Source organism: Haliotis rufescens, unplaced genomic scaffold (genome assembly GCF_023055435.1).
Source record: "Haliotis rufescens isolate VD_foot unplaced genomic scaffold, xgHalRufe1.0.p SCAF_2, whole genome shotgun sequence".
NCBI classification, from domain to species: domain Eukaryota; kingdom Metazoa; phylum Mollusca; class Gastropoda; order Lepetellida; family Haliotidae; genus Haliotis; species Haliotis rufescens.
Window position 1 is genome coordinate 903,569 of NW_025963890.1, and position 27,762 is coordinate 931,330.

Below are 27,762 nucleotides of genomic sequence, written 5' to 3' on the forward strand. Positions count from 1 at the left end.
GGCAACGTAAACAAACCAAAGTGGTGGATGTTATCGAGCGTTTAATTGGCCCATAGTCAAGCCTTTGACCAATTAGAAGATTGTTGACATCAATAGTCCTGTCGTTTTGTGTTTCGTTAGCAACGAGGCCTACAAGTAGAGTGTGGTGGCTATTTACTGAGTGCTCATTTGTAACATTTCCATCAATTTACACCGGGCGAGTACAGAGGATACCGACTTCGACACCTTTTGTTGGGTTTGTACAACGGGTTAACTACACCATATTGTCCTCCAGGCCAGTTTACTGTTATGCACTGACCATTTCACATCATATCGTTGACATATTTATGAACTTGGCTGATGCTCTCCAGTGTTACAGATTCCCATTGGGGTATTAATGTATTGAGTATATTTGTAATAGGCAGGCATGACGGTCAGAATCCATTTACCGTTACGAAAGAGTACTACGTCATTCATTATTTTCAGGCTAAACTATGATAATGGAAAGAAACATTACCACTTTGAACAATTGAATGTCTAGACTTACCCAATTTGTTCATCCATTATCCGGCCATTGTGATTCATGTGGTTTGGTAGATCAAGGATAACATGCTATATTATTCAGGAATGCCTTGAAGTTCGAAGATAATGATAGATCTAATTATAAACAACCCACAGTATTTTTGTTCATTATACACGTCTGAACAAGGAATTGAGCCATATGTCAATATATTAGGTGTGGTTGATGATTGGCAGAAACAGAAGTTATCCTTCATTATACTTAATTGAAATAAAAACTTATCATTGTAGTATTGTGTGGGAAGGAATAATCTCATATAATTTGTTGATTGATTATCAATATTAATTTCTTTGATTTTACAGACTCCTGAGTTAATTTTGGAGTAGCTGTCAAAATGGCCACCCAACTTCGGCCCACAACTCGCTACCAGCCCCCAGATTGGTTCACAAGCAACTACACCATATCCACCAATGCCGAGCGACAGAGGGATGCTTCACACCAAGTCAGACAAGAAGGCAGATTTTTGAGAAATGAAACAGACAATCAAACCAAATGGGATCAGCATTCAAATAATGTCCGTCTTGCAGATAGAGTAGATAATATCAGGAAGTGGAAAGAAATTCTGGAGAAGACTCTAGCTGACACAGACAGGGAAATAGCCGACCTCACTGAATCCAAGGAACAGACAGAGCAAGCACTGGAGGCGAAGAACTTGCCGTTGGATGTAGCCATCGAGTGTCTGACTCTGAGGGAGGGCAGGCAAGCCATTGATGTGGTCCAGGATGAACCAGAGGCTCAGCTGCACAAGGTGAAGACATATACAAATGACTTTAATACTGTACTTCTGTGGTCATGGGGATATATTCTTGTATATATTACTGTGTTGATAGGGAACCTTGTGATGCATTATATGCATTGGGACACAAGCCTGGTGCATCAGTACTTTGGGGAATTAATATCACTTAACATTCTGTTTCCTAAGTGTGGGCCAGATTTTAAAGATTTTCAAAGAGTTTGAGAAGTTGCATCTTGAAAGGATACAAATTCTAAATCATAATTACCTTTCATACCATGTTGCATTAGGTACATTCATGATACCAACCTCCTGGTAGATTGTCAGTTCAGCATAACTGACTAAATTTCTAAACCTACAAATACATGTGTGGGCAATATATCAACTTTGACCGGTTGACAATGATGCATAATTTCTTTCTGGACAGGAAGTTGAGGTGATTGAGGGAATCAAGAAACAGCTGCAGCAGCGAGTGGATGAGTCTTTTGAGCAGCTGTGTCTGCTGCAGGAAGCCCGCCAACAGCTGCAGGCTGACCTCCAGGACAAGAACATTGCTCTGGGCATTGACATTGACCAATACAACCTCACTGACCGCTCCCCCAACATCAGCTACAAGCCAGACTCACTCAGAGTGCCCAAGGGGTAGGTAGCTCACTTCATCTTGATACAGGATGAAACAAAATGTCTTCCTTCTTATTTTGTTCATACTTCTGTAATACCCTTATTTAGTTTATTAATTTATCCACATAGTTTTGTGGATTCAATGTGATTTGTTGCAAAGATACCAATAACAAAATCTTATCCTATAAAGAAAGACTGCACAGTTGTATTTTATTCAAATAAAACGTAAATCTATTGTGAGGCAAAACATCTTTTTTTTTTAACCAGGTGCATTGACCCTTGAAACTTGAATACTAGAGAAAACAACAACCTGAAAAGAAGTTTTGATTTTGCTGTATTGTTTCTTTGAATAATTGCACCTCCCTAACCTGGTGTTCTCTACAACAGGAGCACCACCCCCCAGCAGTGGGAAGACTTCAGTCGGTACAACAAAGAACGGGCGGAGGCTGAGATGAAGGCATCCACCAGACTACGAGAGGCAATCCATCACACCCTCCAGCAGACCGCCAATGACTTGGAGGCTCAGAGAATTGCATCGGAATACGCTTTCAGGAAGAGGATCCATGAGTTCGAGAGAGCCAAGGATGAACTGGAGTGGCAGAAGAAGAATGTAAGTTTTGTCACAGTCATGGTAAAAGTAGTGGGACAATACACTGAAGCATCGGTGGATCGCAATTTTTACTTCTCGATACAAGTATTGATCACAGTCAAACACTTAGTAAAAAATATCGATGCTGACCTTAAATGTTTGCTCTATTAACATTCCACTAAACACTAATCAGTAGTGCAAGTTAATAGTGAAAACCTACACATTTTCATTTGTTGTGCCATACTTGACACTGCCAACTGTAAGTCATCAGTGTACCAGGTATTTGGCCATCCTCTCTATGAAAAAGATGGCTTAGGCACCACAGATAAGAGCACATGCAAGCATCGTGATACATATCAGATTGTGAGTAAGGTATCATGATACGTATCAGATCGCACAGTTAGTGTATCGTCCCAGCTCTAGTTAAAAGCATAAGTTGTGATGATACATTGTAGTCCAATGATACTATCTTCACTAGTCACTGCCATGGAAGCTCGTCTGTGAGTCAGCCAGGTCTAAAAGTAATCATAATTTTCAGACTGAGGAGGAAATTGCTGATATGGAGAATGACATTCGTGGCCTGGAAGAATCCATCCGTGCCAAGATCAACCCGATGAAACTGGCCCAAACACGTCTTGAGAACCGAACATACCGACCCAACGTGGAACTGTGTCGGGATGCTCCCCAGTACGGGCTGACCGATGAGGTCAAGCAGCTCGAGGCCACCAAGCGGGCACTGGAAGAGAAATGCAACCAGGCAAAGTGAGTACATCACATATCAGTTCTTGTTCAGAAGGGCAGGGAGGTTGATGTTACAAGGGGTTCAAGAAAACTGGGGGCGGTCGGGTAGCATTGTGGTTAAGCATTTGCTCGTCACAGTGAAGACCCCGAGTTGGATTCCTGACATGGGTACAATGTGTGAAGCCCATTTCTGGTGTCCCACGCCGTGATATTGCTGGAATATTGCTAAAAGCGGCATAAAACCAAACTTACTCAAGGAAACTGCTTATGTATGATTCTGATGTATTTTATAGTTAAAGTATGATTGAAATGTTTGTCACAATTTATTTAACAGACACGCTCTGGACGGCCTTGAGAAGAACCTCCATCGCATCAATGATGACCTCGCGCTGAAGAACAACTCGCTGATGCTGGACAACCGTTGCATGAATGTGCGGCAGAAGCTCCAGGCACGCCCCCAGAGCACTATCGAGAGGAATCTCACACTCACCGGCATGGAACGACAGAGGTCCACCGTTCTTGCTTAACCAGGAACATCACAAATAAATCATTTAACTAAGATTCTCATGTCAGCTGTGCAAATGCTAATTTTATATCAACACGTCAAATATAGATCTCAAATCAAGTCCAATATTTTATCACAAGACACGTTAAATTGTTCACTGTTGTATATTTTATGTTAAGTTGATGTACTGAATTATTAACTGTTCTGTTTTATTCCTAAAGAATTTAAGAACTTGCATCTAAGCGAGCAGGTTAGGATACTGGAGGCTGTGGACAATTGTATCGTGTTAATGAAATTTATTGGTGTTATAGGATTACTGCATCAGTATTCAACTGTTTTCTTCCTGTTGTTGTGTTTCCCACAAATATCTACCTTGTTGTAAATACACTCCGTCTGCAATGTGTGTTTCAGTTACAATATTACATAGAATGATAATAACTTGGGCTGCTGCTACTAGAACCTTTATTTCAGCTTATCAGTACTGGCCATATATATATCAGAACCAAACACTTAATTTGTCATGGATGTGTAAATACAAGAACAAAAGAAAATAAATGTGCTTCAGATGTATCTGTGTCTACTTCTGTTTTATGACCTTGAGAGAGTTGACAATACGTAGTCAAGGTGGATCATCAGTGGAGCTGGTCATGTGATGTGGCAAGCTCCTTCACAGCGCGTGACACCTTTACACTCTTGGTAACATCGCTGCCACCAGTGTGGGCGAGGCCATTACATGAATCTTGAAATTTGCCCATTAACCCCAAATTTAGTAATGTTTATACTTTTGTTTATGTCTTTGGGAATGCCATCACAGTTAAGTTTGAAAAGGTTTATGACTGACCATATTTCCAAGATGAATTTACATTCTTATTTGTTTGATCGGATCGGTTCGAGATTGCAGACCAAAGGAAAATCACCCAACTTCACCCTTAAATTCTTACTATACCAATTACATGATAGTTGAAATGAAATAAAAATTCCAATTGACAAAGAATAAAATGAAGCTGGGGTAAGAGTATTCGGCGTCACGGAAGTCATCACTTGTTTGTAAACATAACGGTTAGTCGGTTGCGAGTTCAACTCCAAGCATGGTTGTGGTCACTTATCACAGTGGGGAGTTTTGACTGTGGCAGCGATAGTACAGACAGCTCCACGAATGGGCTATCGCTGTGAGGAGCTTGGTGATGTGGAGATGGTCATGTGGTGATGTGGAGTACATGCAGACCACTACAAACAGCATGTAACTTGGACTGTGTTGCACGATTATTTAAGAACTGGATAATGTACTGTCAATCATGTTCCAGTAATCAAACTCACAAATATCACTGCTTGGTTCTATAATACCAAGAATTTAATATTAATAAAAAGCACAATATATAGAGAATCTCACCTGAGTGGCTTTTGATATGAAATATATCAACACTTGTTGATAAAAAATCTAACATTTATTCTATTTATCATCAAAAATCACTCTTCCAACTTTTTCAGTTTGAATGAGAGTGAGTATGGTTTTACGCCACTTTTAGCAATATTCCAGCAATATCACGGCAAGGGGACAACAGAAATGGGCTTCACACATTGTACCCATGTCGGGAATCAAATCTGGGTCTTCAGCGTGAGGAACGCTTTAACCACTAGGTTACCCAACCGCCCCTTTTATAGTTTGAAACAGTAATAAGCAGTGTCTGTGTGCATAAAGTCCAGCTAACCAGCTTCAGTGGCAGAGAGATTAGTGATGTTATTGGATTATGATGTCATGGTAACCAATGATGTCACAATGGTCTTCTTTAAAGCATTGTGATGCAATTTCATTCTACTGATCTATTGCTCGACTTTGCGAAAGTGATTTCTCCCGTGGAAGCCAGTTTGGGATCATAATTGTTATTAAAATATCCAGCTCAATCAGCGTACACACAAGCATCCTGATTTGACAACAAAACCACACATGATTATACAGTAGCCATGTTTATTTGATGATTCATTTCAGTCATTATTTGCTGATATCCTAGAGACAAGGATCTGGAACATCACCAACATCTATGATTTGACATGTGTAGCATTAAATGCTGGGCCGACAGGCAGAGAAGTGAAATTCACACACGTGTCTGTACACTGATGAAATGCTGAAGAGTCTCATAACTCAAGGTCATGATAAAACCTGGAAAGTTTGATATCATATGTACATATTTACACATTGACAATGGGTTTCCGGGGGTAAAACATTTTTTGACCATTTCTGGCACATAACATTCATTTGAAAGGTGGTTTGTGATTCACAACAGGGAGGAAATTATATTTCAAGAAAGAATTCTCCATAAATGGTCGCCCTAGTTCCATAGCGATGCACATCAATATAGAACCTACAATTGCACAACAATTTATCTTGTCATTTAAACATTTGCACATTACATACAGCTGAAGAGCAAACTTCTCAGTTTAACAAATGTTGTACTCAGTTCTTCATTCTCTTGATCTGGGAGATACAGAAAGTCCGACGGTTCTAGTCACATGCTGAATACACTAGAACTGTGGGGACCTGTAGTTGCCTCTCATTGGTCGACCCCTCCAGTGTCCTGTCCCCCGCATGTTCCTCATGTTGACTCCGCCCCTCCGGGGGCCCCGAGGCCGGGGTTGGAACCCCCCAGGTCGGCGCTGAACAGGGTGTCCACGTACAGGCTGGGTTGTGGGTGGTGTTGGCTGAGGCTGGGGGGTGGAGCTGACCGGCTGGGGAGCGTTGGCTGCACCCTCGCCCTCCCACACTATACGCTGAATCCGGGGCTTCGGACCGACTGATAAAAAAACCCAACTTTTTTATACACTGCAAACTTGGACATATATGCATTTGTGTATCATTTTTCATGCAAATAATATTTAGTACATGTTACAATGGTCAAACAAAAGTTGAATTATTATCTGAGGAGTGAGGTCATTGTTTGTGCCTCAAAATCACATCAGTTGATGGACAAGAGTTGTCTCCCCTGGTGGCCCTCATCAATACTATCTGTTCACGGTAGAAATTGTGAACAGTGCCAGTAATATATAATCTCTATTTTCTCTCTTTCACCACTGGGTGCTAGGATATACCAGTATGCTGGTTATGCATGAATCATCACAGGTAATGTTAAACATAAAGCACCATCAAGTTGGATCTCAGTGATATCTGATAGTTGCAACTGTAGGATCATTTCTGCTTATAAAAGTGAATTGAACATGGTGTCAATTTAACAGCTGCATAAGTTTTCACTTTATTGTTTAATCTTGTCCAAATTATACCCAATTGAAGATATCAAGAAAATGCAGCCCCTTCCCCCCAAAAAAACCCCAAACAATCTAAAACATAAATCAAGAACAGACACAAACGAAATACTCAAAAAATGAGTGGTTGAACATACCCACATTAAATGCCCAAGTTTAACATGAATACCCCTCCCAGACAAAGTATACCAACTCCGAGCCGACCAGTCCTTGTTTCAGCCCCATAATGCTGAACATCAGGCAGGGTAACAACAAATACCATATTTTAAAGTTTTTTGGTGTGACGCTGCGGAGGATGAAACCCCCGACCTTCTGCTCTCTGTGCAGATCCTCCACCACAGGACCACAGAGGCAGTTCATAATAGACTGGACTTCACACATAATAAATGGAGAAAGTCAAGCAAAACGTTTAATTCATCTCAAACACTCATGCAAAAACAAGAATGGAATTACCATATCTGTTAGGCAGTTGTTTTAATTAGTTGGTTTATACTTTATTCCCCCAAAACATTTGGGTGCAGGTCCAAATAAAAATATTTATTATGCTTTATTTTTCATTTGGCCATGTTTTCATTTGGGTGACACTTGACAGGATTGTAATATTTTACATTGTTTACATCGGAACAAAGCCACACACGGCTTGGAGAACTGGACTTTACATGGACATTATGGGCAACTGAACATCACTTGTCTCGGTAGGAAGGCCAGGAAACTAGGGCTGGGGCAAGTCCAAATTCACTACCCCGGTACCCACCCCCCTATTACCCGACCCTACCCGGGTACCCACTGTAGGTCTCAGGAGATGTCTCAAAATGTCCGATCGGGAACAATTTTAGCATAGCCCTAGCAAAACGTATTTAGACACATGTATTAAAAAATCTGGTCATTCATACACTGCAGTCGAAATAAGTTATATCTTTATTCAACCATATGAAAAATCAGAAGGAATGGGTGCAGACTCAGAAAGAAATGTGAACATAAGTGACTTGTAGTGTAACCACACCATTTTTGTCATTAAACAATATACCACGTGACTAACCACGGGTCCGGGTCGTCCTGTGGGTACCTGGGTCCTACTCAGTACCCACCCGACCTGTGTACCCGAGTTACCCGTCCCAGCCCTAATGGAAACAGCTTTTGATTTTGTCCACGATTGTGATTATCAGCTTTAAACTTGACTAACTTTCCCCCTGACGTTCCTGATTTATTTAGGTTTGTAAACAAATTAATAAATAAACACATTATTGTCAAAAACATGAAAAACATGAAACCAAGAACCATGGAATGGAACCAACAGGTCCGCAGCTTACCTACATACAGACCCGACCGAAGCCGTAGCCGTGGCGGCATCATACACCTCCAGCCTGACACACACAGCCATACAGTCAGGTCATACATCAAGTCACAGGGGCATGTATTCACCATTACAAAATACACTAAGTTTGAATTCTCCAAATACATCAACACAAGAGATGTATGACAGAGTAAAACTATCACTGACTTTTCGAGGCTTGAGATTGGAGTTTGCCTATTACTGAGATCACAATTACCAAGCAATGCTGGACATTCAGGCTTTCCTTGTAAAATATGGATAATTACCCTGTAACCAAAGTGAAATTAGTTCCAAGGCACTGTAGCTCACCTGTAGTTATATGTAGTTATATGTATAAAATGTCAACAGACAAGACACTTCCAAAATGTTTTTGACTGTAGTTATATTTTCTGTATATTTACTGAGGACTTAAAACTAACACGAAAATCTAACGATCTGAACAAAATGTGATGTCATCGTAAGGAGAAACACGGCAAATTTAAGCTTCCTCAGTGTGTCAATTCTAGAAGTTTGCAGAGCCAATATGCCACTGAGAAAATTTATGACCATTGTCAAAATGACTTCAAACTTAAAATATATCTGAAAAAACCCAGAACATAATGCCAATAAGAAGTTCCACCTGCCACTGAGGTCACAGGGCAATTGTTAAAAAGAAGAATGATCAAAATTCAAAATATCTCCAAAAGCTGAACATATATGGTGAGCTCCATTAAAAGTACACAGTCAAGTACAGTAAACTTCGGTTATAACAAACACGCTTGTCACGAACTGACGGATATAACAAACTTACTTATTTGGCCCGGACTATTTGCTGTAGTTATGCTGTATATATGCTTATAACAAACTACGGTTATAACAAACTAAAATTTGTGGATCCCTTTGAGTTCGTTATAACCTTAGTTTACTGTACCGAACTTCATTCCCTTGTGAAGGAAATGGCTGACTAATGGCCATAGAGAGGTTTTCAAGATGGCTGCCGTGGTGGAGCAGACGTAATACTATGTCACCATCGCAGTAAAAATGCATTTTTTACATATGGCTCACAAACCTGAAAGGTCGACTGCTCCCTGCGATGTTGAACTCCCATCTTCCTCTGCTGCTTCCTTCTCTCCCTCGGTCTCGGGCCTGGCATCGTCTGAACAGCAGAGTGAGTGAGTGAGTGAGTGAGTGAGTGAGTGAGTTAGGTTCTACACTGCTTTCAGCATGGGCATCCAACATTGACTATGTGGCCAGGAAACCGAGATCTTCGGCATGTGTTAGTAACCACATTACTTCCACAACCCAGGAAAGTGAGTGTGGTTTTACACTGCATTTAGCAATATTCCAGTACAAATAATGTACTTTACACAGTGCACATTGCAAATAAAGATACATCAACACTAATCTACAGTAGTGTCAGAAGATGAGGCACCCACCCATGGTCTACACAATATGGCCAAGCTTCAGTCAACAGCTCCTGTCACCTTGACCTTGTGGTGCATTCAGAACACCCTTTGTATTTGATGCAGACATTTATAGATAAACACGAAAACATGACCTTGGCCACGTTCAACAAAGTGATCTTAGACTAAAAGAAATAATGGTCCTTGTTGTCAGGCACAGCCCGCAACATCATAAAATTCGCCCCACGTTTTGTTTTATATTTCCATTTTTTACATACTAAGTAAGGATAGAATTTATGGATGAACAACTTCTTTATTACAATTAAGAGTGATGTTTCAGTGTACGTTCTAACACCGTTACTTGCTTGATAATGGTTTTAGAACCTACACTGAAACGTCGCTCTTAATTGTAATAAATAAGTTGTTCGTCCATAAATCCTATCCTTAATTAGTACTCCAACTTCTAAATGCCTCTCAAAGAAGGTTACATACTAGTTGGAACAACCCCCCCAAAAAAGACACTGCCCACCCACACTATTTTTTCAAAAACCATAGCCTGAGAACCAATTCTTTTATTTTTTGAAGCCTCAATGCCAAGGTAACGCCCATACTTTAACATAGACTTACGACCGTCGTAGAGCTACGATTGCTTTGTGGAACAAGATCCTGGCCACAATGATTGTAGCACCATGACTGCCCTAACTCTCTCATGTTGTGCACAACACGTGGATTACAAGAAGCAGTAAAAACTTGTCTCACCTGTATCAGGTGCACCGGACGTGGAGTCCTGGGGGGCATCTCCCTCCAACAAGGCTGATTCCTCAATCTCCTCACTATAACACAAGCATCCCCTATATAACACAAGCACAGAATGCATCGAGGCAGCAGGTTGCTGATATTAAGAATAAGAGTGTTCTAGAAATGTGACAGCAAGTACTCAAGTGTGAGTGTTGTGTACAGATATTAACCATAATAGTCCACTCAATCACAGTTCACAAACACAATGATCTTCAATCACATGCCTACATGGCACTGAAGCACACACAGTGTCAACAGCCTGCACTTTGGTCCCTAACCAAGGCAGCCAAGCTAAAGAAAGATTTCTGGACAGATGGATGAATCAATCATTAACCACATATATGACAAAATCTTTGTGAATAAATGCTCTGTTTTGAAGGTGGAATAGAACAGCCATTCTTGTGGCCTGTGAACAATCCGGCCTGGACCCAGAAATCATGTGGTTGTGATACAATGACCCCCAATCAGCCACGTCACACTCTGGCCACCATCAAAGTCAGCTCCAGACAAATAGACAAGCAGGAACTCATGCAGTCTTGTCTGATAATAATTATTATTGCAGGGTTGTTCGATAATGTCCTCCTGGGCTTCCTAATGTGTAACAATGTGTCTCAGTGTCCTCAATGTCATCCTCACCGGTCCTGCTCCGCTTTGGCGGCCTCTTGCATCTGCTGCGCTGTGTCGACGTCTTCTACTCCAGACTGCCCAACATCTGCGGCAGGTGCAGTCTGCGTTGCCTCTACATGGGCCTCAGGGAGGGCAACTGAAGAGATGGGACAAGTCAGCACATACTACTACGCTCCCACATCAACCCTAAAGGGGACTAGCATGTTACTAGTCCTCTCCTGTACTACACAATGAAGCTTCATGTTAACCAGAAAGCTGTTTGCATTCCATGCTGAAACAGAAGCAGCCCCGTCCCCACCATTTCCATCTTCCCGAGGCAAGAGAGTAAACTGACTTTAAAAGTCCTGTGTCCACCCTTGCCGAACTAGGCTGGAAGACACCAGTGGCTAATACGAGTTATGTCCCTTCTATGCCTCTCTATGGACCAATCAGATTCCACCCTTTGTATCACTTACATTTGCTTCAAACAAAATGGCGGTGCCCAGTTAAGACAATCTGATTGACAATCAAGATCTATATCGTGATAAAACGGATTTCACTTTGCGAAGTGCATCACATCACGTGAGCACCTTGATCAAAAACATGAAAATATTTAGAAAATATCTGTTGACACCAAGATGGCTGTGCACATGCTTTGCAAATCCTGCAGTTGACCGAAATCTGCATGACAGTTTACAAACCGGATTTCGATTTCATAGCATGATTTTAATTGGGCCATGCATAGACTCATCAGTCCAGCCAAAATCTAACTCCATAATTCCAGCCTAGTTCGACAAGGGTGGAAACTGGACTTTTATAGTCAGGTAACTCTCTTGCCTCAGGAAGATGCGCCATTTCCTGAATGCCTCCAAACTTTCCAAGCAGAAACATGTAGCATGAACCATTTTGATTTCACCAAACAAAGTGACTGCTGACTTCACTCATATTCATCTTGGATCCCAAATAATGTCATATCCTGTACAACTTCGTCCCGTGTTTTTAGATACTCTAATAGGTCTGATGCAAGACAACATTAAAAATGTCCCATGTCTGTGGATATATTAATAAGATAGTTGCATTCACTTCCTGTTTCATGACCCTGACCCTCAATTTCAGCTAATCACATGACTTATTACTTCTAGTTGAAAAGATGGGTATAACCGTTTTCAAACGTGGCACACAAACGACCTTGACCTCACACTTAGGTCACTCAAGATCCATTCTTATCTGAGCCCCACCCTAAGGAAGGCACCAAATTTCATTGACCTACAGGTTATCGTGAACATGATACAGAGTATATGACCTTGACAGTGAATTTGACCGTACAATATCAGTGACAGTTATTGAAAGAACATTCCAACGAGAAACGATGATATGTTTCTTGTGTACCCAAGGGACAGTACTCTGCACAGAAACTTGCGCTGCCTAAGGCGACTGGGCCACCTGTGCCACCAATGCCCCTTTTCAAATACAAAGTGAGCTCATGATACATGGTTGGATCTGGCCGGACCCAAATAACTGGGCCTTAGCCCTACTTATCAATGTTGGAATCAAGTGAATGTGTATTACAGTCATATCACTGGGATCTTTGATTTGAACCCCAACTAAGAGGGGATCTCTGCATATCAATTTCTGGTTTCTAAGAAAAATGGCCACTTTATAAAAACTGTATCCAATTACTGGGTAGTAATTGCTAACATAAAACACTGCTTCCTCCCCTACTGTGAGTGAACCTACCTGGGGCCGATGTCTGTAACGGCGTTGTTGGGACACTACGGCCTCCGCCATCATCAAATTGCGACAGATCCATCCGGGTGTCGTCCATACCTAATGCTATTAGGTTGCATTAATCAAAACAAACATGTGAATGACTGATGTCATAAATATTGATCTTGAAACTCTGTAAGTGTGACTGTTGGCTTTATGTGACTGTTGACTTTATGTGGAAGACAAAGGCATTTAATAAATTCTATGAATGGAGTACAAGGGACAGTACTCTAGATTTACTCTGTACAGAATCGGCTACAACTGATCGTTTCAATGAAGTATGAATGTCAAACTCAGCACCATATCAGTGTTCTTGAGTTTTTTTAACCCCCAAAAGGCTTGGCAGCCCCAACCAATAAGAAACGTGTGGTCAGTACGGCTACTTACCTCGCTGTGACTCCAGCTGGGCAAGTTCCGGCTGGCTCAAACTGCCTTCCGCACCGAACACAAACCTCTGTGACACCTGTGGGGAACTGAACACAGAACACACATGACACACTTGTCACTTACAGTCAAACACGGAACACACATGACACACTTGTCACAGTCAAACACGGGACACGCATGACACACTTGTCACTTACAGTCAAACACAGAACACGCATGACACACTTGTCACTTACAGTCAAACACTGAACACACATGACACACTTGTCACTTACAGTCAAACACAGAACACATATGACACACTTGTCACTTACAGTCAAACACGGAACACACATGACACACTTGTCACTTACAGTCAAACACAAAACACACATGACACACTTGTCACTTACAGTCAAACACGGAACACACATGACACACTTGTCACTAACAGTCAAACACAGAACACACATGACACACTTGTCACTTACAGTCAAACACGGAACACACATGACACACTTGTCACTTACAGTCAAACACGGAACACACATGACACACTTGTCACTTACAGTCAAACACAGAACACACATGACACACTTGTCACTTACAGTCAAACACGGAACACACATGACACACTTGTCACTAACAGTCAAACACGGAACACACACGACACACTTGTCACTTACAGTCAAACACGGAACACACGACACACTTGTCACTTACAGTCAAACACGGAACACACATGACACACTTGTCACTTACAGTCAAACACGGAACACACATGACACACTTGTCACTTACAGTCAAACACGGAACACACATGGCACACTTGTCACAGTCAAACACAGAACACACATGACACACTTGTCACTTACAGTCAAACACGGAACACACGACACACTTGTCACAGTCAAACACAGAACACACATGACACACTTGTCACTTACAGTCAAACACGGAAGACACATGACACACTTGTCACAGTCAAACACAGAACACACATGACACACTTGTCACTAACAGTCAAACACGGAACACACATGACACACTTGTCACAGTCAAACACGGAACACACATGACACACTTGTCACAGTCAAACACAGAACACACATGACACACTTGTCACTTACAGTCAAACACAGAACACACGACACACTTGTCACTCACAGTCAAACTAAAACACACATGACACACTTGTCACTTACAGTCAAACACAGAACACACATGACACACTTGTCACTTACAGTCAAACACAGAACACACATGACACACTTCTCACTCACAGTCAAACACAGTACACACATGACACACTTGTCACTCAGTCAAACACGGAACACACATGACACACTTGTCACTTACAGTCAAACACAACACACATGACACACTTGTCAAACACAGAACATACATGACACACTTGTCACTCACAGTCAAACACAGAACACACATGACACACTTGTCACTTACAGTCAAACACAGAACACACATGACACACTTGTCACTCACAGTCAAACACAGAACACACATGACACACTTGTCACAGTCAAACACAGAACACGCATGACACACTTGTCACTTACAGTCAAACACGGAACACACTTGTCACAGTCAAACACGGAACACACTTGTCACAGTCAAACACAACACACATGACACACTTGTCACTTACAGTCAAACACAGAACACACATGACACACTTGTCACTTACAGTCAAACACAGAACACACATGACACACTTGTCACTTACAGTCAAACACAACACACATGACACACTTGTCAAACACAGAACACACATGACACACTTGTCACTTACAGTCAAACACAGAACACACATGACATATTTGGAAAATTAACTTGGAATCCAGTGAGTACAAAAGCGTTATTCCTATTCTCTTAATCTTCATTATTCCCACTAATGGTCTGCTCACTTCAAGGCCTCCGCGAAGCCGTCTGCTCGTCGCGGCACGGAGAGGGTGGGCGTGCTGGGCACGGTACAGTCCTCCTCCTCGAATGGTCCTGGCTGACCCTGTCACACGCAACAGTAAATACAGATACAACATTTCGTCATGTTACATCGACGATTTACTAAATTAACTAACACACACAGTCATGTATGTAGTCACAATAAGAGAAAACTATATATAAAAACACAAATACTTTTGTACCAAAATATTTGAAAGTACAGAAAAATGACATTTCCAAAACTTTCTGATTAAATATTGTAATGAGGCATGAAGAGGGGGAGGCGGTCCCTGTTGTTGCAGGAGCAGGAGAAAGATGATGTTAGTCTTGCAAAGAAGCAAGAATTGGTGCCCACTGCAAAGCAATCTAGTTTAATATCAGTCAAAGTCAGAAGGGAAACAGCACATGGCAGTAAGCAGAAGCCTCCACGCAGACTCTGACCAACTGTTAGTTCTACAAACTAGCCTGACATACAATACTCTATATTCTGCATACCATCTAACCTAAGGCACTTCACAAGACTGTAAAACAGGTATATTCAACATGGGTATGGTGACACTTGGCAAGCTGATTAGTTAATTTTATTACTGTTGTATATGAAGTCAAATGAACCTGTATGTAGCATATCCCAGGGTCCTAGGTCTGTTAACTGTGACTGTAACATTACTACCGAGGTACAACACAACCATGAAACACATTGTGACTATACTGGATGCCTAAATAATTTCACAAGCACCTTTTCTAATTCTTGAAACAACTACTTTTCATACTACTGTGCTGAGGGCTGACAGATTATTTTTTGAGTGAGTGAGTGAGTGAGTGAGTGAGTGAGTGAGTGAGTGAGTGAGTGAGTGAGTGAGTGAGTGAGTGAGTGAGTGAGTGAGTATGGTTTAATGCCTCTTTTAGCAATATTCCTGCAATATCATGGCGGGGACACCAGAACATGGGCTTCACACACTGTACCCATGTGGGGAATCGAACCCAGGTCTTCGGCATGACGAGTGAACGCTTTATCCACAAGGCTACCCGACCGCCCCTATTATTCCTTAAATACAAACCATAAGTTGGTAAAGCAAGGGACATAGCATTAATGTGGCGTGTAGTTGTGGAGAAGATGGCTTCTATAGTTTAATGCTACAGGATGGATGGATGATGGACGAAGACGCATGACAAAAGATCACACTGATAACGTCAAAATGAGCAAAGTATGAGTGAGTGAGTGAGTGAGTGAGTGAGTGAGTGAGTGAGTTTGGTTTTTATGCTACTTTCAGCAATATTCCAGCAATATCATGGCGGGGGACACCAGAAATTGGCCTTACACGTTGCACTCATTTGGGGTATTGAACCCCAATCTTTGGCGTGATGAGCGAACGCTTTAACCACTCGGCTACCCCACCACCCAATGAGCATGATGAATAAATACTGAGTGTTTCACGAGTCACCATCCTGGACAGATTACAGGTTAGTGTGAGTGAGTAAGGTAAGTCATCTAATCATGCCTTTTATGAATATCACCATGGTTACCTACAGGCAGCACCAGCAAGCAGTGGGACAAGCATCAGACACCAGGTCAGCTGACACAAGAGTTACCTACCCCTAACATGAATGGCGGAAGATGGGCCCTGATGCTGACAGATGGCAATCGCTCGCCATGCACGATTGGCTGAAGGGCAGGGGTTGGGCGTGGACTTACTACAGGATGCTGTGCTATGATTGGTTGCTGAATCACAGGTCCCGGGCCGGCAGGGGGCTGCTGGGAAGGCATGGATTGCTCGTTGTCATCTATGTCTGAAAGAACAGTTGGACGTGTCATTACCGGTAACCAGTGCTGGGATTCAGCTGAAATCTTGTACTCAATCATTGTTTACAAATCATACTCAGTTTGTTCGTCATCAAACTAATAATAATCAGTAACTAATATTTTCTGCTTTGTTTAAATCAAACATTACAAGTTGAAGTATTTTTATCAAGACAAAGCTGGGACATCACAACCCCATTTGAGAAACCAGTGAATGAGTGTGATACTCAACCACTGGTTCAGCGGAATTCTCAACCACTGGATCACCATAATATTCATGTCAAAAATATCTTTGAGCAAAGATGAATCTTACCAATGATAACAACATCATTGTCATCATCTTCCTCCTCATCTCCCTGTTCAGCCATAGCCTCTTCATCATCATCGTCGTCTTCATCATCATCATATTCACCTTCTCCTTCCTCATACTCCTCCTCTTCGTCCGAGTCCTGTCAACATACACACACCTCTGAACACATACACGAGTGAGTGAGTTAGGATGAACGATGCTTTCAACAGTATTGCCGTTATATCATGGCGTATCAGCTTAATGTGGGAGGAAAGCCTGAATTTATGCAGGCCTCAGACGTTTACCACTTTGTTGAAATCCACTGGTATGGTGTGGTCAAACCAGGAATCATAATCTACAAAAAAATGCTGTTTGAGCAAAAGAAATTGTAAATATTCTCCCTCCTTGGGCAACCTGATGACAGGGATCTGTGAGCGTCAGTGTCCCACTTACCTCCATCTCATCTCCACAAGGCTCCTCCTCCTCACTGTTCAGGATGATCACGTCCCCGCTGTCTTCGTCAACATGCACTCCCTCCACCCCAGCGTCGACCGTCTGTTCGGGTCCTGCAAACAGCTCCTGTGGGGGCTGCTGCTGTCAAACAATGGACACTATGACACACTGGGCCTGACACACATTGTCACCATGTCACTCACTCTAGTACTGTACTCCCCTCATATTGTCCGTTACACATATGGCCAGATCGTGTATGAGACACCATAGTCCTTGTTTTAGGGCATGCTTCTACCAGTACTAAGTTCATGCATCTCAGGTCATGTTAGTCATCAGATCTTCCTCAACAAAAAAGGTAATGTAATTTTTTTAACATAAAACCTCTGTCATTGGCTTATTATGATTTATGTATATATAATGCTCCATGCACTTCAGCATTCACTTGATGAAGGAGCAAGAAGTAGCTCTGAAACGTTGTACAAAGAATAAAAGTTGCTATCCATAAAAAAGTGTCATGTATTCATGTTCTCCCAACTTCTCAAGACTACAAGGAGACAAGTCTGTGTCTTTCTTTCAATGATCATGATGATCCGTCCGTCTTTCAGACACTCCTGACAACTGGTCAGTCTCAATGAGCTCTGTGTCTACCTAATCTAACCCTTCTAACTGAATCTGTCAATTATCCATCACCAACTCCTCCAATGTTAACAGGTGAGAATGCAGGTGAGTCGACGTACCTGAGGCACCTCCTCCAGCTGAGTGAGGCCGGCGGGGTCTGCCTGAGAAGCTCCCACTATCTGGGGGGTCACGCTTTCAACTGCAGCTTCAGGGGGTATCTGGAGATGTGGAATACTGAATGATACAGACTGTACAAGCAGGTGATAAACCATCCCTGTTTTGAACATAACACTCTGGTAGATAGCATATATATTTGATAGTGATCCAGTCACAACCTATCAAGGTCGAACCTACATTTGTTACCCCTGGGGCATCAGATTGTAAGTTATAGTGTTCATGGTAGAGTTACCTCCTCTTGTTCCAAGGTCTCTGTTTGTTGGAGGTGAAGGACTTCCTGTGACTCCAGGTTGACCGTCTGGGCGTTCTCATCAGTGAGAGTGATGGTTGGGAGAGGGGAACCTTGCTGAAACCATACATCATACTCACCATCAGTGTCATGTAGTTCAAACAGTGTTGTGTCAAAATGAATAAGTTGATCTGACAAGCAGAAGATACCCAAGGTAGTAGCAAGCAGTGGGCTACCATATCTCTGATACACACAACTGCTGAAAATTGATACCTGTCAAAAATATGTCTAAGTAATATATAGTAACTACACACCAGTAAGGTCTGGCTGTAGTCTAGGACTGATAGAAATCTTGAACGTCTGGAAGGTTTTCATGTGTAAATAATTTGAAGGACAAGTGACTCAAATGCTACTGCTGTTAAATGTGTCTCAACTGTACAAACCTGTGTTCTTGTTCTCTTGGCCTGCGTTTCTGCCTCCTCCTGACTGCAACAAAACAACACACTTCATCAGTACTCAGACACAAGCTTGATCCAGGAGCAGTGATCACACTCCTACACAAGCTTGATCCAGGAGCAGTGATCACACTCCTACACAAGCTTGATCCAGGAACAGTGATCACACTCCTACACAAGCTTGATCCAGGAACAGTGATCACACTCCTACACAAGCTTGATCCAGGAACAGTGATCACACTCCTACACAAGCTTGATCCAGGAACAGTGATCACACTCTTACACAAGCTTGATCCAGGAACAGTGATCACACTCAGACACAAGCTTGATCCAGGAGCAGTGATCACACTCCTACACAAGCTTGATCCAGGAACAGTGATCACACTCCTACACAAGCTTGATCCAGGAACAGTGATCACACTCCTACACAAGCTTGATCCAGGAACAGTGATCACACTCCTACACAAGCTTGATCCAGGAACAGTGATCACACTCCTACACAAGCTTGATCCAGGAACAGTGATCACACTCTTACACAAGCTTGATCCAGGAACAGTGATCACACTCAGACACAAGCTTGATCCAGGAGCAGTGATCACACTCCTACACAAGCTTGATCCAGGAACAGTGATCACACTCCTACACAAGCTTGATCCAGGAACAGTGATCACACTCCTACACAAGCTTGATCCAGGAACAGTGATCACACTCCTACACAAGCTTGATCCAGGAACAGTGATCACACTCCTACACAAGCTTGATCCAGGAACAGTGATCACACTCCTACACAAGCTTGATCCAGGAACAGTGATCACACTCCTACACAAGCTTGATCCAGGAACAGTGATCACACTCCTACACAAGCTTGATCCAGGAACAGTGATCACACTCAGACACAAGCTTGATCCAGGAACAGTGATCACACTCTTACACAAGCTTGATCCAGGAACAGTGATCACACTCCTACACAAGCTTGATCCAGGAACAGTGATCACACTCCTACACAAGCTTGATCCAGGAACAGTGATCACACTCCTACACAAGCTTGATCCAGGAACAGTGATCACACTCCTACACAAGCTTGATCCAGGAACAGTGATCACACTCCTACACAAGCTTGATCCAGGAACAGTGATCACACTCCTACACAAGCTTGATCCAGGAACAGTGATCACACTCCTACACAAGCTTGATCCAGGAACAGTGATCACACTCAGACACAAGCTTGATCCAGGAACAGTGATCACACTCCTACACAAGCTTGATCCAGGAACAGTGATCACACTCTTACACAAGCTTGATCCAGGAACAGTGATCACACTCAGACACAAGCTTGATCCAGGAACAGTGATCACACTCCTACACAAGCTTGATCCAGGAACAGTGATCACACTCTTACACAAGCTTGATCCAGGAACAGTGATCACACTCCTACACAAGCTTGATCCAGGAACAGTGATCACACTCCTACACAAGCTTGATCCAGGAACAGTGATCACACTCCTACACAAGCTTGATCCAGGAACAGTGATCACACTCCTACACAAGCTTGATCCAGGAACAGTGATCACACTCAGACACAAGCTTGATCCAGGAACAGTGATCACACTCCTACACAAGCTTGATCCAGGAACAGTGATCACACTCTTACACAAGCTTGATCCAGGAACAGTGATCACACTCAGACACAAGCTTGATCCAGGAACAGTGATCACACTCCTACACAAGCTTGATCCAGGAACAGTGATCACACTCTTACACAAGCTTGATCCAGGAACAGTGATCACACTCCTACACAAGCTTGATCCAGGAACAGTGATCACACTCCTACACAAGCTTGATCCAGGAACAGTGATCACACTCCTACACAAGCTTGATCCAGGAACAGTGATCACACTCCTACACAAGCTTGATCCAGGAACAGTGATCACACTCAGACACAAGCTTGATCCAGGAACAGTGATCACACTCCTACACAAGCTTGATCCAGGAACAGTGATCACACTCTTACACAAGCTTGATCCAGGAACAGTGATCACACTCAGACACAAGCTTGATCCAGGAACAGTGATCACACTCCTACACAAGCTTGATCCAGGAACAGTGATCACACTCTTACACAAGCTTGATCCAGGAACAGTGATCACACTCCTACACAAGCTTGATCCAGGAACAGTGATCACACTCCTACACAAGCTTGATCCAGGAACAGTGATCACACTCTTACACAAGCTTGATCCAGGAACAGTGATCACACTCTTACACAAGCTTGATCCAGGAACAGTGATCACACTCTTACACAAGCTTGATCCAGGAACAGTGATCACACTCCTACACAAGCTTGATCCAGGAACAGTGATCACACTCTTACACAAGCTTGATCCAGGAACAGTGATCACACTCCTACACAAGCTTGATCCAGGAACAGTGATCACACTCTTACACAAGCTTGATCCAGGAACAGTGATCACACTCTTACACAAGCTTGATCCAGGAACAGTGATCACACTCTTACACAAGCTTGATCCAGGAACAGTGATCACACTCTTACACAAGCTTGATCCAGGAACAGTGATCACACTCTTACACAAGCTTGATCCAGGAACAGTGATCACACTCAGACACAAGCTTGATCCAGGAACAGTGATCACACTCCTACACAAGCTTGATCCAGGAACAGTGATCACACTCCTACACAAGCTTGATCCAGGAACAGTGATCACACTCCTACACAAGCTTGATCCAGGAACAGTGATCACACTCCTACACAAGCTTGATCCAGGAACAGTGATCACACTCAGACACAAGCTTGATCCAGGAACAGTGATCACACTCCTACACAAGCTTGATCCAGGAACAGTGATCACACTCCTACACAAGCTTGATCCAGGAACAGTGATCACACTCCTACACAAGCTTGATCCAGGAACAGTGATCACACTCCTACACAAGCTTGATCCAGGAACAGTGATCACACTCAGACACAAGCTTGATCCAGGAACAGTGATCACACTCCTACACAAGCTTGATCCAGGAACAGTGATCACACTCCTACACAAGCTTGATCCAGGAACAGTGATCACACTCCTACACAAGCTTGATCCAGGAACAGTGATCACACTCCTACACAAGCTTGATCCAGGAACAGTGATCACACTCAGACACAAGCTTGATCCAGGAACAGTGATCACACTCCTACACAAGCTTGATCCAGGAGCAGTGATCACACTCAGACACAAGCTTGATCCAGGAGCAGTGATCACACTCAGACACAAGCTTGATCCAGGAACAGTGATCACACTCCTACACAAGCTTGATCCAGGAACAGTGATCACACTCCTACACAAGCTTGATCCAGGAACAGTGATCACACTCCTACACAAGCTTGATCCAGGAACAGTGATCACACTCCTACACAAGCTTGATCCAGGAACAGTGATCACACTCAGACACAAGCTTGATCCAGGAACAGTGATCACACTCCTACACAAGCTTGATCCAGGAACAGTGATCACACTCCTACACAAGCTTCACATCCAGTACAGCATCAGAGTCTCAGGGAGCTCACTGAACTTTGCCTTATGGCATGTCACATCAGAAAGAGGCATCACAAATCTAGGGAAGGAAGAACTCATCTGTGCTTATGACAAGATTTTGCTGAGGTACTTTTTCTGTGGTCAACTAGGTAGGAGCAACCATTTTGTCAGCATCAACAACAAAAACCAACAGAAGATATGGGAATGGGATTACCTGGTACCAGTCAACCACACAAAATACTCATACACCAGGCAATCATATTGTCCTTGTTTTTATTTGTCGTTTATTGCAGTAATATTCCAGATAAACCATGGTGTCCTGTAAACATTTAGACAAACCAGTCATGATACTGATATTATGAGCAGCGTCCAATGCTGTCAGGGTACATGGCATGCACTCAACCAGGTCACTGAGTGTGACCCCTGGATACACATCAGACACCTTGCAGGACAAACATAGATTACCGGGGACATTGTAATGTGGGTCATCATGAAGACCATTGTTGAGGGCCATGGTTGTGAATCTGTACAAGACTTTTCTTTTCTTTCTTTGTTGTTTAATGCCGCAGAAATATTCAAGCTATATGACGGCAGTCTGTAAATAATTGAGTCTGGACCAGACAATCCGGTATATCATGAGCATCGATCCACGCAATTGGGATACGATGACATGCATCAACCAAGTCAGCGAGCCTGACCACCCGATCACATTAGTCGCCTCTTAAGACAAGCACAGTCGCCTCTAACGGCAAGCATGGGTTGCTGAAGACCTATTCCTGCCCGGATCTCCACGGGTCACTAGTACAAGATGTGAAGTCTGTTCCCACCTGTCTGTGTCCTCCCTCTGCCTCTTCCCCAGCGACTGACTGGCTCCACCGTCGCCCACCACACCTGATGATGTGGATGGCAGGTGGGGGGACACTGGCGTCACCTGTGACTGCTGCGGCGGCTGCTGCTGCTGCTGCATCTGTGACTGCATCAACTCCATAGCTGCAGCAGGGGCTGACTCCTCCACCAGGTCCGAGGACATGTCTACTACAGAAGATATCATCTCTCACACACATATGAAGAGAAGGGAAACTGTCAGAACTGAAGCAGATGCCCACATACATGGTCTCTTTAATATTACGCACAGCTCAGAAAAATAAATGAGTACCTCATCATTTCAATCAAACTGACACATAATATTGTTGATAATTTGACCACAAGTCAGATTGATATTGTTTATCATTCACTTGCACAATGTCATAGAAGTAGTATTCAAAAGTAGTGCCGACAACTAGAGCTTCATCTTGGATTTACTTCTCTGTCTGTCTCCCACCTGCAGATTACTTAAACCCAACCTTGTTCGTCTGTTGTTTAATGATGTAGATCAAACTTGCAGTATTTTTTTTAATTATTTTTTGTAATTTTTGCTGCACTCAGCAATATTTCACCTCAAGATGGTGGTCTGTAAGTATTCGAGTCTCCAATCCTGTGATTGACATTATGAACATCAAGCTACGCAATGGGGATACAATGACTGGCATCAACCAAGTCACCGAGCTTGACCACCTGATCCTTTTACCCGTCTCTTACAATAAGCAAGGGTTGCTGGAGACCAATTCTAACCCAGATTTCACAGAGGCAATTTTGCAGTTACAGATTACACAATATAGAGAGACCATATTTCAAATTTCATTGCAACAATCACAAAATCTAGTCCTTGATTGCAAATGGACCCCAACGTGGCACACAGTCTGCTTGAAAGTCCTGACCTGGCTGCGCCTGCTCAATCTGTGGTGCGACGATCTGGACCTGCTGGGGTCGACCCGGGACACTGACAGACGGGATGGGCGTGACCGCAGGGCCGGAGGACGATGTAGACGGAAGGTCATCTGCAAGGTCAGAATAGCACACACTTAGACTAAGATCAGTCTCAACATTGAAGACATTGAAGACATTGAAGACAATGACGCATTCATGTCTCTTGTCTCATCAAACATGCTTGAATGAAATTTTCCAAATTACAAATGAACATTTGGATTTAGGTGAAAGTACTGATCATGGGCACTCACCGTCCACATCTTGTGATGTCAGTGTTGTGGGCATGACTGTCGCCGTGGGTGTTGCAGTGGACGTTGAGGCCACAGATGTGGGTGCAATGGCCATGGGTCGGATGCTAGCCGTGGCTTTAGCTGCAGCTGAGCTATGGGGGATGGGCGTGGCCTGGCCCACGCTTGTGGTGCCTGTAGCCATTGGCTTGATGTTGGCCATCTTGGGAGCCTGGTCCGACGTGGATGTGCTGGACAGAGGGTACATAATGTGTTGAGGACAATTGTAAATATCCTGAATGTTCTGTGAGGAGCAGAGTCTACACTTTATATTTACTGATGATATATAAAGTGGATATTTTCGACATGCCGACTTGAACTGATTGTTGTACTGAAGGGGTGGGGTAGCCTAGTGGTTAAAGCATTTGCTCATCACACCGCAGATCTGGGTTCGATTCCCCAAATGGGTACATTGTGTGAAGTCCATTTTTGGTGTCCCCCCACATTGATATCGAATATTGCTAAAAGCGGTGTAAAATCCTTCCTTCCTATTATACTAGTTTCTAGAACTGCTTTTCAATGAAGCATATTTTGGTGGGAAATGCAATGTTGAGCTTCTTAACTGGGCATAAGATGTCTGTCAGATGAATACAACATGGGAGTTGACTGTTGGTGGAATCAGTGCAGTGTTGCGACTCACCTGGGCGGGGTGGTAGCAGCCGGTCTCGTGACGATGGAGGCAGGCTGGCTGATGTGTTTCTGCTGGGACTCAAGCTGTTTCTGTAGAGCAGCAATCTGTAGAACAAAGCACAATAACTGAAAATAATTTCTAAATGTGATTTTGATTCTTTTTTATATTAATAGAATATCCTTTGGCCTCGAGAAACTATAGCAGAACATATCTCACAATGGCCTGTCTGGCCTGGAGAGTATAGGAGTTTATTACCCACGTTATGAAATGTGTCATATGATTGAGACCCCCTTACAGATCATGCATACTAAGTTCCATCAAATTCCATTCATCAATACTAAAGATATCATATATAGTTCACAGAGATGTGGTATGCATGCGGGAGGTGATGTGGCAGTGTCTACATAGTGCATACTTTGTATTCATACGCACTGTGGTCTCACTACAAGGACATGTGGACATGCCACATGCAAACATAAATCACAGTAATAAATAGGATACAACACTCATTCCTATTTCATATCAAGTTTATGTTCCTTGTGAAATAATCGTAAAAGTCTGAGACAGCTAAAACATTAGTCCACTCGGGACATTAACTTGATATGAAATGGGAAGATTTTTTAATAAGCAGTAAATATATCCCACCTTGGCCTGCAGTTCTGTGTTCTCCCTCTGGACTCGGTCCAGCTGTTGCTGCAGCTCGGCCAGCCCCGGGCCCTGGCCCCCCCGGGCGTCCTGCAGCTCCTTCTCCAGCCGGCTGATCCGGCCCTCGAACTGAGACTTCAGCATGCCCTGACGCAGGTCCTGTTCTTCTGTGGAGAGAAGTGAAGAGAGTACTTCAACTCTGAATGTGATTCTCTGACCCTTTACATACCTATGTCCTAGAACCCAGGGACCCATTTCATTGAGATATGTTAACTGCCACACTTTTGTGAAGCCAAAATGTCTGACTGAGGCCCCAATGACAAACTACTGTTTGGAGGGACACTGATCAGCTTTATATGGTGATGAAGCAAGTTCAAGCAACTTGTAATTATATCAATTACATAAGTACAGTCCATTCATAATGTGTCAGCTTCCATTCACCAATCGAAAGTGCACTGAAACCATTACCCCAGTCAATGGATCAGTGTGCACTTGATTTTCAGTCTCAGCACCCTGGGGAGTATACAATTAAAGCTGCCAGTGAGGCACTATAAAGGATAACATTACCATCTCATCCTACTGGTAACCCATTAACTGCTGGGTGAGGCATATTTGGAACAAAGTCACTGCTAATGAGACACCACATGTGTTTCTGTTGCGAGCAGGGCCAAAGCCAAAGTGTCTACCTGCATCTTTCATTTGCTGAAAGTCCCAAATGGTCCAATCAGAATCCAGCTTACACATTTGTGTAAATACAGTCATCTTCCCGTGGCAAGTGAGTTAACTGACTTTAAAAGTCCAGTTTCCACCCTTGCCGAACTTGGCTGTAATTCCTTGGCTCGATCGTAGCTTGACCGTAGCGCCACCAGTGGCTATTACCAGTTATGTCCCTTCTAAACCTCTCCTATGGACCAATCAGATTCCACCTCTCGTATCACTCGCATTTGCCTCAAACAAAATGGCAGCGCCAAGTAAGGACGATCTGCTTGATAATCAAGATCTACATTGTGATAAAACGGGTCTTACATTGCAAAATGCATCAAATCACGTGAGCACCTTGATTAAAAACATGAAAAGATTTTGAAAATATCTGTTGACAACGAGTTGGCAGTGCACATGTTTTGCAAATCCTGCAATCGACCGAAATCTGCATGACAGTTTACAACCGGAATTCGATTTCGTTGCGCGATTTCGATTGGACTATGCATAGACTCGTTAGCCCAGTCAAATTGTAACTCCATAATACCAGCCTAGTTCGGCAAGGGTGGAAACTGGACTTTTATAGTCAGTTAACTCACTTGCCTCGGGAAGATGAAATACAGTGGTGACAGGTCATATGGAGGATTTTCATACAAACCAAGACAGAACAGTAAAATCCAAGAGCAGCAGTCTCTACCTTTATTACTTGTCTCCACTGTGGAAATCCTCTTTTTCAGTTCAGCATTCTCACTGGTCAGTCTCTCCACTTGCTCTCTCTGATTGGTCAGTTTGTTCTTGGCGGTCTGCAGCACGGATCGTGAGTGCGTCTGCTTCTTCTCGTACTCCGAGTTCTCCTCCTTCAGCTTGTTGCAGGCCTCCTGTAGCTGGCTGTGCTCCTGGGGGAGGGAGGGAGGAGGCACATTAG

At 43.1% G+C, this 27,762-nt stretch overlaps 2 protein-coding genes across 9 annotated transcripts in view; one reads left to right on the forward strand and one right to left on the reverse strand.

Moving 5' to 3' along the window:
* The first annotated feature begins 80 nt into the window (after nucleotides 1–80).
* On the forward strand, nucleotides 81–4,318 carry LOC124115593 (tektin-2-like). 2 transcript variants are annotated; one of them, XM_046476642.2, is made up of 6 exons: nucleotides 81–235; nucleotides 862–1,307; nucleotides 1,720–1,934; nucleotides 2,301–2,523; nucleotides 3,041–3,264; nucleotides 3,578–4,318. In XM_046476642.2, exons 2-6 carry the CDS (start codon nucleotides 894–896, stop codon nucleotides 3,768–3,770), a joined length of 1,269 nt encoding a protein of 422 aa, XP_046332598.1. In that variant the 5' UTR covers nucleotides 81–235; nucleotides 862–893; the 3' UTR covers nucleotides 3,771–4,318. The 2 variants fall into 2 exon arrangements, with proteins under 2 accessions (XP_046332598.1, XP_046332599.1); XM_046476643.2 differs by having other exon boundaries at nucleotides 97–274.
* Nucleotides 4,319–5,697: 1,379 nt separating this feature from the next.
* The window catches only part of LOC124115607 (nucleoprotein TPR-like), an 82,678-nt gene continuing 60,613 nt past the window's right edge, over nucleotides 5,698–27,762 (reverse strand). The window contains exons 45-64 of one of the 7 annotated variants that reach the window (XM_048399467.1): nucleotides 27,535–27,733; nucleotides 26,139–26,302; nucleotides 25,503–25,597; nucleotides 24,827–25,053; nucleotides 24,527–24,646; nucleotides 23,597–23,804; nucleotides 19,222–19,264; nucleotides 18,782–18,895; nucleotides 18,492–18,590; nucleotides 17,755–17,895; nucleotides 17,326–17,461; nucleotides 16,809–17,002; nucleotides 15,181–15,278; nucleotides 13,277–13,362; nucleotides 12,860–12,955; nucleotides 11,153–11,279; nucleotides 10,478–10,551; nucleotides 9,385–9,471; nucleotides 8,314–8,367; nucleotides 5,698–6,537 (exon numbers count right to left, since the gene is read on the reverse strand). In XM_048399467.1, coding sequence (XP_048255424.1) covers nucleotides 6,269–6,537; nucleotides 8,314–8,367; nucleotides 9,385–9,471; nucleotides 10,478–10,551; nucleotides 11,153–11,279; nucleotides 12,860–12,955; nucleotides 13,277–13,362; nucleotides 15,181–15,278; nucleotides 16,809–17,002; nucleotides 17,326–17,461; nucleotides 17,755–17,895; nucleotides 18,492–18,590; nucleotides 18,782–18,895; nucleotides 19,222–19,264; nucleotides 23,597–23,804; nucleotides 24,527–24,646; nucleotides 24,827–25,053; nucleotides 25,503–25,597; nucleotides 26,139–26,302; nucleotides 27,535–27,733 — 2,631 coding nt within the window. In that variant the 3' untranslated portion in view covers nucleotides 5,698–6,268. Of the gene's footprint in view, nucleotides 6,538–8,313; nucleotides 8,368–9,384; nucleotides 9,472–10,477; nucleotides 10,552–11,152; nucleotides 11,280–12,859; nucleotides 12,956–13,276; nucleotides 13,363–15,180; nucleotides 15,279–16,808; nucleotides 17,003–17,325; nucleotides 17,462–17,754; nucleotides 17,896–18,491; nucleotides 18,591–18,781; nucleotides 18,896–19,221; nucleotides 19,265–23,596; nucleotides 23,805–24,526; nucleotides 24,647–24,826; nucleotides 25,054–25,502; nucleotides 25,598–26,138; nucleotides 26,306–27,534; nucleotides 27,734–27,762 lie in introns of all 7 variants that reach the window. The other 6 variants (XM_048399466.1, XM_048399465.1, XM_048399470.1 and 3 more) reach the window with 6 other exon arrangements.

What these genes read in the sequence shown, in the direction of transcription:
- LOC124115593 (XM_046476642.2), top strand. Translation starts at nt 894, where the DNA reads ATGGCCACCCAACTTCGGCCCACAACTCGCTACCAGCCCCCAGATTGG. An exon ending in CAGAGGCTCAGCTGCACAAG is followed by an intron (nt 1,308 to 1,719) that starts GTGAAGACATAT and finishes CTTTCTGGACAG; the next exon opens with GAAGTTGAGGTGATTGAGGG. An exon ending in TCACTCAGAGTGCCCAAGGG is followed by an intron (nt 1,935 to 2,300) that starts GTAGGTAGCTCA and finishes TCTCTACAACAG; the next exon opens with GAGCACCACCCCCCAGCAGT.